General features: G+C 42.9%; 1 protein-coding gene across 1 annotated transcript in view; it reads right to left on the bottom strand.

Annotated features, from left to right (window-relative positions):
• LOC143274866 (synaptic vesicle 2-related protein-like) overlaps positions 1-15,000 on the bottom strand; it is a 31,020-nt gene that overhangs the window by 5,664 nt on the left and 10,356 nt on the right. Inside the window, exons 5-13 of the mRNA XM_076578827.1 lie at positions 13,879-14,003; positions 11,682-11,745; positions 8,720-8,845; positions 6,529-6,663; positions 5,082-5,158; positions 4,030-4,106; positions 1,862-1,969; positions 1,204-1,315; positions 44-125 (exon numbers count right to left, since the gene is read on the bottom strand). Of these exons, the coding sequence (XP_076434942.1) occupies positions 44-125; positions 1,204-1,315; positions 1,862-1,969; positions 4,030-4,106; positions 5,082-5,158; positions 6,529-6,663; positions 8,720-8,845; positions 11,682-11,745; positions 13,879-14,003 (906 nt within the window). The remainder of the gene's footprint in view (positions 1-43; positions 126-1,203; positions 1,316-1,861; positions 1,970-4,029; positions 4,107-5,081; positions 5,159-6,528; positions 6,664-8,719; positions 8,846-11,681; positions 11,746-13,878; positions 14,004-15,000) is intronic.

Raw genomic sequence — 15,000 nt, 5'->3', positions numbered from 1 at the left:
ATGCCAACACATTGAGAGCCACAACAAACAGAACGCCACCTACTTCTGGTGTGTAGATATAGGCTCCCTGAAAAGCGCCAGAAATAAAGGCCCTGGCTACGAACAAGAACACCGTCAGAAGGGCTCTGAAACACAGGATCAACAATGTTCACGCCTCATGGGGAATCCGTGTCAGTGTGTTCCAGTGCGTGAGAGTAGGTGGGGGGGAGGGGGGCGGGGGGCACGCATGTGTGTGTGTGTGTGTGTGTGTATGCATGTGTGTAAGTGTGCATATGTGCATGTATATATGTGCGTGCGTGTGTACATCCATGTGTGTGTGTGTGTGTGTGTGAGAGAAAGAGAGAGAGAGAGAGAGAGTGTACATGTATGCTAAATATCTGTTAATGAGAATTCTTGCATATGTGTCTTTTTTAAAAGGAACCAAATGATAGAAGAGAGGTATGCATGCATGCTTGTGTCTGCATGTGTGTCCGAGAGAGAAAGAGAGAGAAGAGAGAAAGAGAGAGAAAGAGAGAGAAGAGAGAGAAAGAGAGAGAGAGAGAGAAAGAGAGAAGAGAGAAGAGGAGAAGAAAGCGAAAGAGAAAGAGAGAAGAGAGCGAAAGAGAGAGAGAAGAGAGAAAGTCAGCGAAAGAGAGAAAGAGAGCGAAAGAGAGAAAGAGCGAAAGAGAGAGAGAGAGAAGAGAGCGAAAGAGAGAAGAGAGCGAAAGAGAGAGAAGACCAAAACAGTATGAGAAAAGTGACACAGCGAAAGAGAGGAGGTAGAAAAAGACTGACGCAGCAGAACAAACATGCAGCTTAACTAAAACAAAGTAAACACTGTATATACATATACGTCAACACATAAACAAATGATACTTTTTCAGCAGCACACATGTTTCCTTACATATTTGGATGACTTATTCAAATGATGTATCGAAAACGGTCATACACGTAAAAGCCCATTCGTGTACATATGAGTGAACATGAGAGTTGCAGCCCATGAACAAAGAAGAAACGGTGTATTTATGTACCGGTACTTGAAACAGTTTTTGTCAGAATACTGTGTTCATATCATTTCTTTCTTTTCTGTATGTCTGTTTCATCTCTTGTGTCCCCTTTACCTTTCAAATACGTACGTGCATTAGCTGACTATGTTATCAAATCGAAAATTAAACACACACACACAAAAAAAGTCGTTTCCTCCCCCACCCAGCAAGCACTGACCGTTTTGTACAGATGTTGACGAAGAAGACAAAGATGCTGAAGACGCCAAACTCCAACGCCATGGTGTATTTGCGTCCAATCTTTTCCAGAAGAAAGGCCGTCAGAAACAACCCTGTGTCCAGAAAACAATGGCAGGATATTCATCCAGATTCAGACAAAAAAAGAAAAAAAGACGACGATGATCGCAATTTTGTAATTGCTATCATCATCATTCCATTTTATTGGAAAATCCAAGAAATCATCATTCTGATAATACACAATTGAAGATCATGTCCACTCCACTCCCCCCCCCCTCCACACACACACACACACAAAAAGATTGGGGGTGGGGTGTGGGGTGTCAATGGAAGACTCATATTCATGCTTTGTGTGTGCCTGCCTGCACATTGTTACCTGCATGGATGTCTGCCTGTCTCTGTGTGAGCATGTGTTGTGTGTGTGTGAACAACGATACTGGCACTTTTGAAATCGTTTCGATTCATAATTTATTCTCTTCAGTTAGTGAGTTCATTTCTTTGATTTCTTCAGACTGTTTTAAAACTTAATCCACTTGGTTATGCATTTATTGGTTCACTTATTAATCCTTTCACATGTACGAAGTGAAAATGTTCAAGAAACGACAGAAAATAAAATCAACAAACAAACTGTCAATTCACACCTGGAAATTCTGCAAAGGTGGTCCAGGTGAGGTCCTTGTAGTCATCCCTGGTCAACGTTTTGCATTCCGCGAAACATGCCTGGCTGGCTGTGAACTCCACGTCCGTTCCTGGTGACATCACACACACAGACACGCACACGCACACACACACATGACCAACACACACACACGCGCGACATACACAAGACACACACACACAAGCAAACATACACACACACACACAACCTTTTCTTTTAACATTCACAACCAGATTAAGTAAATGACAGCTGCAGAAAATGAACATGTAAAAATATACACACAAAATTTTAAAAATACCTTTCTTGTTCTTTTTTGCTGTCCCATCGTCCAAAATAATTCAGTGGCACCACCTTCACACTGCTCATCACGAGTACTCCCCCACCCCCCCCCCCCACCCCTTCCACACACTTTCTCAAGGAGGCATCACTGCGTTAGGAAAAATCCATACATGCTACACATCAGCTGGGCAGACACCTGACCAGCAGTATAACCCAACACAGTCAGGCCTTGAGTGCATGTATGTATAGCTGTGTACCAGTCAGAGTGGATTTCTACAGAATTTTGCCAGAGGACTTCTTCTTCCTTCTCCTTCTGTGTTCGTGGGCTGCAACTCCCACGTTCACTCGTATGCACACGAGTGGGCTTTTACGTGTATGACTGTTTTTAACCCGCCATGTAGGCAGCCATACTCCGCTTTCAGGGGTGTGCACGCTGGGTATGTTCTCGTTTCCATAACCCACCAAACGCTGACATGGATTACAGGATCTTTAACGTGCGTATTTGATCTTCTGCTTGCGTATACACACGAAGGGGGTTCAGGCACTAAGCAGGTCTGCACATATGTTGACCTGGGAGATTGGAAAAATCTCCATCCTTTACCCACCAGGCGCCATCACCGTGATTCGAACCCAGGACCCTCAGATTGAAAGTCCAACGCTTTAACCACTCGGCTATTGCGCCCGCCATCAGAGGACAACCCTTTTCATGCCTTGGGTTCTCCTTCAGTGCACCAAGTGTGTGCTGCATACTGGACCGCAGTTTATCATCTCATCCGAATGACTAGATCCTCAGTTTGATTTTCCAGTCAAACTTGGGAGAAAGGGCGAGAGGGGGAATCAAACCCAGACCCTCACGGACACTGTACTGGCAGATAAGCGTCTTAACCATTCTGCCACCTTCCCCCTATTGCAGCATTCAGCTTGCAAAGTGGTTTGTAGCTTCCTTGCACTCTTCGTTCAGCCATGACGACTCTCTGCCTTGCGTCATTTCTAGTTTTACGTCATGACGTCTTTTCACAGCCTGATCCTATCTCAGGGCTGACAGTCCACAGGGAGCTATCACAGTCAGACAGCCACAGAACCACCCAGTACAGGAGGCCCTGCAATGCTGCTGAGTTACTTTGGCTGGCTTTAAGTTTTCACATCATTTATTGGAAAATGTCGCAATACAATTACAATGAATCTGACAGGACAACAAGAAAGTCTCAAAAGTCCTGTTGTAGTTCAGTTCAGGTCACTTTCTCAAGGATATTACTGCATTCAGACAAATCCATACACGCTACACCACAACTGCCAAGCAGATGCCTGACCAGCAGCGTAACCAAATGTTATGAGTAAGGCCTTGAGAGGGGAAAAAAGACTAAATAAATGGATAAATCAATTTATATCTGCAATCTGATTTTTTTTTTTTTTTTTTTTCAATCTGAATTATTGTCTTGGTGTATATATATACATATACATCTTTTTTCCTTGTCTTCATGAGCTGTTGTATGCTATTAAGTACTTTTGTATGCACTCTGGGAGGAACGCTCACTCAGTCTGGCTCTGCGATATGTTAAATCACAACAGGCACCACTGAACACCACCAAAGTGACTCAGCAGCAGTGCAGGGTCTCCTCTGGTGTGTGGCCTCCTGGCGAACTAACATCGATGGTTCCCTGAGGACTGCCGACGCTGGAACTGTGACGGACAAACCCGGGTGTGGCCGTGTATGGGGGAATCTAAATGAGCGGCGTGGGAGTAATGCCACTGAAACGGTGTAGATGATTCTGCATGAGTTTTGTTTCCTAGGACACACACAGCCCACAATATCTCTGAAAAGTTTGCACCATACAAGTACTGTACATCATTATTATTATCAAAACAACTCACCATGGCAACCATCAGGATTCTCAAAGAGTGCGGTCGTCAGCAGCACAATGCCATAGTATGAAAACGCACACACCAGCCTGGATTTGCAACAAAAACAAGAAGAGTGTAACTTTACTGAAATTAATTAATTCATGCACACACATGCTTCCCACGCACATTCAAACAGACAAGTATGCAGATGGATACGAGAAGTCATAGATACTCACATGAACACTGACAAACACTGTATTAAAAAAAAAATATATATATATATATATATATATAATAGGGAAACACAGACACATATAGACACCCTTCCACCCCCTCCACACACACACACCATCCCACCTCCCCTGTCCACCCACACACACACATACAATGATACACACACACACCCACTAATATCATTGATAGTGAAAAGACACTTAACTAAAGAACACACACACCCACAGCAACAATGCAATTATGAGAATAGGTAAGCCACACTTTAAGACAACCTCATACAAAAATACTACATGAATAAAACAATCTATCAAATCAAGGCATATCAAATCTAAATGTAAATGACAGGCAAGCGAATAAGAGCTTAATCATGCACACAACACGACACTGACAAAACAATGCTCAGGTGCACAGAGCTACATTAAGTAAATAAGACAATGACACAACATACATTCACGTGCACCAAGCTAAATGATATACATAACAAGACACTGACACAACATATGTTCAGGAGCACAGAGCTAAATGACATACATAACAAGACACTGACACAACATATCTTCAGGTGCACAGAGCTAAATGACATACATAATACATTGACACAAAGTATGTTCAGGAGCACAGAACTAAATGACATACATAACAAGACACTGACACGACATATGTTCAGGAGCACAGAGCTGAATGACATACATAACAAGACACTGACACATGTTCAGGTGCACAGAGCTAAATGACATACATAACAAGACACTGACACAACATATGTTCAGGAGCACAGAGCTAAATGACATACATAGCAAGACACTGACACAACAATGTTCAGGAGCTTGAAGAACGGAAACACTGACCAGATGATCCACAGCAGTATCGTCGATCGCCTCATCTCTGGTTTGAGGAGGTCCACCAAGCGACCTCTCTTCACGTTCTGTAGGCAGAAAAATAACAATACAGTTCAGTTCAGTTACTCAAGAAGGCATGATGATGATGATAATAATAATAATAATAATTATTATTATTACTGTTATTATCATTATTATTATTATTCATATAGCACTGAATCTAGTGCAGAGAAAAATCAGAGCGTTTTCACGCCAGTCAGTCACACGCATGCATGACTCTAGACTGAAAAAAAAAAAAAAAAAAAAAGCATCAATGTGTTTGGACAAATCCATATGCTACACCACATCTGCTGAGCAGATGCCTGACCAGCAGCGTAACCCAACGCGCTTAGTCAGGCCTTGAGGAAAAAACAAAAGATGCATTAACAAATCAATGGATACATGATTAAATTAACAAATCAATAAACAGATGAACAAACGAATAAACTAAAATAAAGAATGCTGAAACGCTACAGCAATGCGAACATTATACACAGTCATCACAGTCATACACATGCAGTTATCACTACCTCAGTCATTCAATATCAATACATAAAGGCATACAATGCTTTGGTATCAAGATGATGTAAGCCTCACACACAGTAGTCAGTATGGAGAGTAGTTGTCTATCAGTTTGACATGGTACAGAAAATGACACCAAAAAGTATGTTAGCGTTAGCCTGGTGTCAGCATTCTACAGAGCCATGTTGTTTTTTGTCTGATAGTGTCAGCACTCTACAAACTAATTCCTGGTCTGTCCGTGTCATAGACCTCGTATCAGCATTCTGTAGAGCTATTCCTTGTTGGAAAATGAAAAGTTTTTTTTTATGTTGCAATTCACACACACATGCGTGCACACACTTACAGACAGACGCAAGCATGCGTGCACACCTACATGTATGCACATATACATACTTGCACACATATACACCTACTTATTTACAAAACTACACATGCACATGCACACACAAACATACATGAACATGCACTTACACAAACTTACTAACACACACACTTTCACATTTTGTGAATCATCACAAAATCAAACTGAACACGTGTACAAACTTGCACAACTTTACACAACACACACACACACAGTATACACACAGTCATACTCCCCAGCTTCCCAACACATACACACACAAACATGCCACTGCAACACAGCACCACGCACACACACATAAACACACACAGCACCACATACAAACACACACACAGTATACACACTCATACTCCTCAACTCCTCCCCCCACCACACCCAACACACACTTAAACATGCCCCACCAACACAGCACCACACACACACACAACCACACACACACACAAACACTACACACAAACACTACACACAAACACACACACACACACACACACACAGAGCACCACCACCACACACACACACACACAGGACGATCACCTCAGACATGACGGGCTCCACCAGTTTCCCCAGGGGCATGGGTTTCCCGTTCTCCTTGGCGATCCTCTCCAACGTCTTCACCGCTCGGTCGTAACATCCCCGGGTCAAGTCGTAACGCGCACTCTCCGGCAACCACTAGCAACACCAACACACGTGTTGCACATCTCAAATGTATGGAGAAACATCCGTCACACACACACATACACACATGCAGAAATGCCAACCCCTGTCAAGCGCCTGAAGAAACAATCAAGAAATTTGGTAGGGACATTTTGAGTTTGGTAGGAGCACTCGGATTCCAAGCCACATCGGCAAACATACATTTTATCGACAAGGCATACAAACACTTGCGCCTACGTACAACACGGTGTAATTGCTATGATTAAGCCGACTGGTCCATTCAATGCTGTTTCAATGTAAGCACGTACACAATTAGCTGAGCATCATCACGCGTGACCAGGGTCAGTAGTGACTCCAGTGGCCTCGTGATCCATAGGTTTTGATTGATTGATATGGATACTTATATAGCACCTATCCTCGGTCAGAGACCAAGCTCTAATCGCTTTACAAACAAGGGGTCACTTGCACAACAGGCTGCCTACCTGGGTAGAGCCGACTGTTGGTTGCCACTGGGCGCTCATCATTCGTTTCCTGTGTCATTCAATCATATTTCATGCACGCACACATACACGCTCAGACAGACATGAAACATTTTTCGTGCATGACCGTTTCTGTGCATGACCGTTTTTGTTTTATCAACCCCGCCGTGTAGGCAGCCATACTCCGTTTTCAAGGATGTGCATGCTGGGTGTGTTCTTGTTTCCATAACCCACCGAACGCTGACATGGATTAGAGGATCTTTAACGTGCGTATTTGATCTTCTGCTTGTGTATACACATGAAGGGGGTTCAGGCACTAAGCAGGTCTACACATATGTTGACCTGGGAGATTGGAAAAATCTCCACCCTTTACCCACCAGATGCCACCGAGATTCGAACCCGGGCCCCTCAGACTGAAAGTCCAACGCTTAAACCATTGAGCTACTGCGCCCGATAGATCTAGAGTGTATGGGTATTTTCATGACAGGAAAGCATGTGACCATGCTATGAACTTGTCGGAACAATTTTGATGTTGGCGTAACATTTGAATAAACTGCAATCGAGCATAACACTGAAACATTGAAACAGTTGGCATCTCTGTAGATGACCGGTTTTCTGCTCCATCATCTGCACTGAGTCTCTCAATCCCAGCTCCCTGTACACAGCCACACTCACGCTTTGACTCAGCACACAAATTTCTCTCCAGGTCTGGGGTTATAAACCTTGCGTTGCGTTGCGTTGTGTGTGGTGTGTGTGTGTGTGTGTGTATGCATGTGTGTGTGTATGTATGTGTGTGTGTGTGTGTATGTATGTGTGTGTAGGGGGTCCAAAGTGGTTGGGGGGGAATGGGGTGTGTGCATGCGCGTGCGTGTGCATGTGTGTGTGTGTGTGCACGCACAAGTGTGTGTTGGGGTGGGTGTGTGTGTGTGTGTGTGTGTGTGTGTGTGTTTGTGTGTGTGCGTGTGTGCGTGCGCAAGTGTGCATAAGTGTGCATGTGCCTGTAGTAGGTAAGCATGTGCTTGTTTCTTATACACTTCAGCAAATGTGTCATCTTTCATGTTCATTCTCATTCTTTCTTTTATCTGTTTTGCCATCCTCCTTATCCCAAAAATAAAATGTGCGAAACGAAATTAAATCTTAAAATCTAAAAAAAAAGGAGAAAAAAGAAAAGAAAAAAAAAGAAAATTATTATCTTCTTGGATCATGGGCTGCAACTCCCAGGTTCACTTGTATGTACATGAGTGGGATTTTACGTGCATAACGGTTTTTACCCCGCCACGCAGGCAGCCGTACTCTGTTCTCGGTGGTGTGCATGCTGGGTATGTTCCCGTTTCCATAACCCACTGAACGCTGACATGGATTACAGGATCTTTAACGTGCATATTTGAAACTCTGCTTGCGTATACACACAAAGGGGGTTCAGGCACTAGCAGGTCCACACATATGTTGACCTGGGAGATCGGAAAAATCTCCACCCTTTACCCACCAGGCGCCGTCACCGAAATTTGAACCCAGGACCCTCAGACTGAAAGTCCAACGCTTTAACCACTTGGCTATTACGCCCGTCCAAGAAGAAACAAAGTCAGACTGACCACACAGGAGAGGGCGAACACCAGAAGGGGCATGGCGGAGAACCCCAGCAGCCACTGCCAGCCCAGCGTCGGCATCACAAACAGAGCCAGCAGCACCTCAAAGCAGGCGCCAATGGCCCAAAACACCTGTCCAACAGAGCAGGTAAAACGTTTTTCATGTCTTTTTGTGCAGCACACCTTTGGGGATGAACACCTGTCCAAGATAACAGGTAGAACATTTTTTGTCTTCTGTGCAGTACACCTAAACACCAGTCCAACATAACAGGTAGAACGTTTTGTGTCTTCTGTACAGTACACCTTAACACCTGTCCAACGCAACAGGTAGAATGTTTTGTGTCTTCTGTGCAGTACACCTTAACACCTGTCCAACATAACAGGTAGAATGTTTTGCGTCTTCTGTGCAGTTCACCTTAACACCTGTCCAACATAACAGGTAGAATGTTTTGTGTCTTCTGTGCAGTTCACCTTAACACCTGTCCAACATAACAGGTAGAATGTTTTGTGTCTTCTGTGCAGTACACCTTAACACCTGTCCAACATAACAGGTAGAACGCTTTGTGTCCTCTGTACAGTACACCTTAACACCTGTCCAACAACATGATAGGTAGAATTTTTTGTGTCCTCTGTGTGTAGTAGAGTGAAACTGAGAGACTATTGAAGAGAGAAATATAAAAGAAAAATAAGAAACTAGTAATGAAGAATAACATAAATAAGTAATAGCTATTAAGAAATTATTACTATATTTTATAAATGTGCATAGCTTCATATTGTTAGAATGCACTATTCAAGTTTTTACTAAACAGATGATGTATTTGGAATAGTTACTTTCCTTGATCCTTTTGAAGACAGTTCACTAATGCTGTGTTTGGTGAGCCAGATGACAGTATTGCAAGTTGCTCAGCTTGGAGTATACACGGTCACTGTGTAAAGCCTTTCAAGCACACTGCTCAGGTGGGTGTTTCTTCCTAGTTTTTTAAGTATCGTTTTACATATGTACATGTTTAGTTATTTTTGGAAGTTTTATATTTTAGATTTGTACAAGGCTGAACAGGCGCCATTGTTGAACATGTTATCATAATAATATTTCTTTCAGTTCTTAGTGAACTGGCTCAGTGTATGGTGCTGAATGAATTACTGTGTGACCTTCTGTTAGGATTATTGTACATTTAATCAGATGGTCTGTCGATAACTAAGCCATTAGAGGAATACTGTTGTTTTTCAAAGATAGCTTTTCACAAGCATGAAGGGAGAGATTTTGCTGACGGAGTGTTGGTGTCCTTCCGCTTGTTGGGGATGGGAAACACCTCTTGGGGAGTTGTTTTCAGGAATCTGGTTGTTGGTTGGTTTTCTTTATGGGGACCAATGTGGTCAGTGGTGGCCAGTTGCAGAGTCTTTTATTGTCTTGAGTGATGCCTTTGCTTTCAGTAATGTTTGGCATCAGGATTTTTTAGCCCTGTAGTTTCTTTCGGCACTTAAAATTCACATTACATGCTTCGCTTGAAATTAAGTCCTGTTCATATATCTCTCCCCCACCTCATGGTACACATGGAAAATACTTGTTTTCTGTTTATTGGTTGCAGAGGGTTTTTTTTTTGTTGTCGTGTGACTTGCTGCATCACATGCTGTCCACTGTACAAATTAAGTGGAACCACTGTAAACCAAAGTGTTCCCACGTGTTTGGTGTTGGACTGGACGAACGAACTCACACCCAGGCAGACTGCATCCTCACACAGCACCCTGCTGTTACAACAGCATACCTTTAGGAATGTAACACCTGTCCAACAACATGAGATGTAAAACTTTTTGTGTCCTCTGTGCAACACACCTTTAGGAATGTAATACTTGTCCAACAACATGACAGGTAGAACTTTTTGTGTCCTCTGTGCAACACACCTTTAGGAATTAACACCTGTCCAACAACATGACAGGTAGAACTTTTTGTGTCCTACGTGCAGCACACCTTTAGGAAATGTAACACCTGTCCAACATTGCAGGTGGAATGTGTTTTGCGTCCTCTGTGCAGCACACCTTCAGGGACATTCTCATTCTACTGCAACCTTTTTTCATGGACTTTTAACATTCAAAAAGAGATTTTGAAAAATACAAGGGAAAAAAAAAACCCACAGGCATACATACTGGAATACATGACACACACACAAATGAACAAACATACTGTCCACACACACACACACACACACACATAAACACCCTCCACACACACACACACAAATGAATACACATACACATCTCCCCACACACAGAAATGAACACACATGTACACCCTCACACACACACCACACACACATAAACACCTTCCACACACACACACACACACACCATCACACACACACACACAAATGAACACACCCTCACAAAACACAGATATGAAAATGACAAGGAACAAGAAATAAGCCCGATTTTGAAAATACCCCAAGAAGAGAGAACACAAAACAAAGCAAATATGAATAATATTGATAAAAACATGAATGTCACTGAAGAGAAGAATCTGAAACAGACAACTGAAAAACAATCAAACAACAATAACCAACAGAGTTTTGCTACCCAAATTAATAACACCTGTCAATAACATTCTTAAACCATCTAAAAAATTTTTTTTTTTTAAAGACTAGTATTACAAGTAACATACCCCCACTCCACAAAAAAAACCCTGACAAACAGTAACATACCCCAACCCTGCCAAAAAAACAACAATACAATGACCAATAACGTACCTCCACCTACTCCCCCCCCCCCCAAAAAAAAACAACAACACCACCCAATTACAATTACCCAATCCTGTCCCCCCAGTCCTACCCCACCCCACCCCCAAACCCCCCTCTAAAAAAAACAACAAAGAAAGCAACAACCCATAACATAAAAAAACAACCCAACAACAACCAATAACATCCTCCACCCCACCCCACTCCACCCCAGAACAATCCAAAAACCAAAAGAACCTCACCTCCACCAACGTGACACAAGTGGCCCGCGTTTTAGAGGGAAGAAACTCTGCATACAGTGTTACCCTGCAAACATTCAAATACGACAAAATCAACTTGGCATACGGCGTTACCATGCAAACACACGCCCTCACTCAGAAACAACAAAATGAACTTGACATACGGCGTTACCATGCAAACACACGCCCTCACTCAGATACAACAAAATGAACTTGGAATACGGCGTTACCATGCAAAACAAACACACGCCCTCACTCACAACAAAATCAACTTGGCATACGGCGTTACCCTGCAAACACACTCCCTCACTCAGAAATAACAAAATGAACTTGGAATACGGCGTTACCACGCAAACACACTCCCTCACTCAGAAATAAAATGAACTTGGAATACGGCGTTACCATGCAAACACACTCCCTCACTCAGAAACAACAAAATGAACTTGGAATACAGCGTTACCATGCAAACACACTCCCTCACTCAGAAACAACAAAATGAACTTGGAATACGGCGTTACCCTGCAAGCACATGCCCTCACTCAGATGCAACAAGATGTCTTTCCCGACTCTCGCTCTGCTGAACAAGAAAAAGCGTAACATTCCACAGACACTTCCGGGTACCCTTTGTGTGTGTGTGTGTGTTCACACTTTTTTTCTCACTTTCTGCACTTGTGGGTCGCAACTCCAGTGATCATTTTCATGAACGTGTTGGCCATTACATGTATGGCTGTATTTACCCCACTGCTGGGTTTTTGTGGTTTCATAACCCACCCACACGATGTGGACTGAAGCATCTTCAACATGTGTCCGATCCACTGCTTGTGCAGACATACAAAGGGGACTGAAGAACTAAGGGCTGGCTTGCATGAGCGATCTAGTCGCACTAAGTCTGCTTAGCTTTAAGACTTGTCCTAAGTCTATGCTAATTCCACAGACCAAATTCTTAACGCTTAGTAAAATTCAGTTTCAAATTTCTGATGCCTAACAGCAACACAGCCCAACACGCTTAATCATGCCTTGAGTGTATGTCTGTACATCTGTGCACTTATCAGTATTTCTTCTACAGAAATTTAACACAGGACAGCCCTCGTGTTGCCATGGGTTTTGGGGCTTTTTTGAGCCAAGACAGCCCTCTTGTTGCCATGGGTTTTGGGGCTTTTTTGAGCCAGGACAGCCCTTTTGTTGCCATGGGTTTTGGGGCTTTTTTGAGCCAAGACAGCCCTCTTGTTGCCATGGGTTTTGGGGCTTTTTTGAGCCAAGACAGCCCTCTTGTTGCCATGGGTTTTGGGGCTTTTTTGAGCCAAGACAGCCCTTTTGTTGCCATGGGTTTGGGGGCTTTTTTGAGCCAAGACAGCCCTCTTGTTGCCATGGGTTTGGGGGCTTTTTTGAGCCATGGGTTTTGGGGCTTTTTTGAGCCAAGACAGCCCTCTTGTTGCCATGGGTTTGGGGGCTTTTTTGAGCCATGGGTTTTGGGGCTTGTTTGAGCAAAGCGCATGCTGCACATGGAACCTTCATTTAACATCTCATCCAAATGACTAGACGCTCAGTTTGATTTTCCAGTCAAACTCTGGAGAAAAGGCAGGTGGGGGGGATCAAGCTCAGGGGACCCTTACAGACACAGTATAGTACCTTTTTATGTACAACAACGTGGGCGACTTCTTCTGCGTTCACTCGTATGCACACGAGTGGGCTTTTACGTGTATGACTTTTTACCCTGATATGTAGGCAGCCATACTCTGTTTTCGAGGGTGGGCATGCTGGGTATGTTCTTGTTTCCATAACCCACCGAACGCCGACATGGATTACAGGACCTTTAACGTGTGTATTTGATCTTCTGCTTGCATATACACACAAAGGGGGTTCAAGCACTAGCAGGTCTGCACATGTTGACCTGGGAGATCGTAAAAATCTCCACCCTTTACCCACCAGGTGCCGTCACCGTGATTCGAACCCGGGACCCTCAGATTGACAGTCCAACACTTTAACCACTCGGCTATTGCGCCCGTCAACGTGGGTGATGATTCAGGCTTTACACATGCTTTTCACACATGTTCCAGTCATGAAAATTAACAGGCATACAAAACCAATAAATTAACAGGCATACAAAACCAATAATCACCAACAGCTACTTCACAGTGAAAAGACGTTAAACTAAAGAACGAACGAACACACACACACCACCACCACCACACAAACTTACGCCTGCGGGGCACCACCAATGCCAAAGCCAACCAGACCTCGTAGAATCAACAGCCAGATATATGTTGGGGAGAACGCACTCAAGATGCCAAAGTAAAACGTAACCAGGGAGCATAGGATCAGCTCCTGGAAAAAAAAAAAGGGGGGGGATCAATGTCAAAACCAAGCAAAAAATCTCATTTCCCCCCTCTTGAACAATACACAATGCTGAAAAAAAAAAAAAACGACATCAAAGACGATAATATCAAAACTGCAACAGCTGCCTCTAACAACGCCGATGACGATTCAGGCTTTTCACACACGTTCCAGTCATGAAATTAACAGGCATACAAAACCAATAAACTAACAGGCATACAAAACCAATAAACTAACAGGCATACAAAACCAATAAACTAACAGGCATACAAAACCAATAAACTAACAGGCATACAAAACCAATAAACTAACAGGCATACAAAACCAATAAACTAACAGGCATACAAAACCAATAAACTAACAGGCATACAAAACCAATAAACTAACAGGCATACAAAACCAATAAACTAACAGGCATACAAAACCAATAAACTAACAGGCATACAAAACCAATACTTCAGTACAATACCAATAGGTACTTCACACAACCTGGAGCAAAAAAAAAAAAAAAAAAAAAAAGGGGAAAAAAGTACAACATAGTACGAGTGCCCAACTTTGAAGTGCAGAAAAAGACAGAAATCACTCAAAAGGTTTCACGATTGTTTCAGGATTAATAGAACAGAATAGAACTGAATAGAACAGAATAGAACTGAATAGAATAGAACAGAATAGAATAAATCTTTATTACCAAGTGCACTGGGGTCACAAGGAATACTGGGGGCAGATAGTACATAAAAAGGTACAAACATAAATCAAAAATCAAACACAAACACATAGAATTTAGGATACATACAGGTGCATTATCAATACAATAACTTGTGCACACTCGCACATGCACACACACACACACACACACACACACACACACACATGTCTGAACAGAAGCTGCATATTACACGTGGATGGGGCTGATGACTAGATCTTCAGGCAAATGGTTGCTGATAACTGTTCTATTTAATCATACAGTATTTGTTCGAGAGACAGAGCA

Source organism: Babylonia areolata, chromosome 29 (genome assembly GCF_041734735.1).
Source record: "Babylonia areolata isolate BAREFJ2019XMU chromosome 29, ASM4173473v1, whole genome shotgun sequence".
Taxonomy (NCBI): Eukaryota; Metazoa; Mollusca; class Gastropoda; order Neogastropoda; family Buccinidae; genus Babylonia; species Babylonia areolata.
Note: the sequence above shows the minus strand (reverse complement) of the source record. Positions and strands in the feature narration are given on the sequence as shown.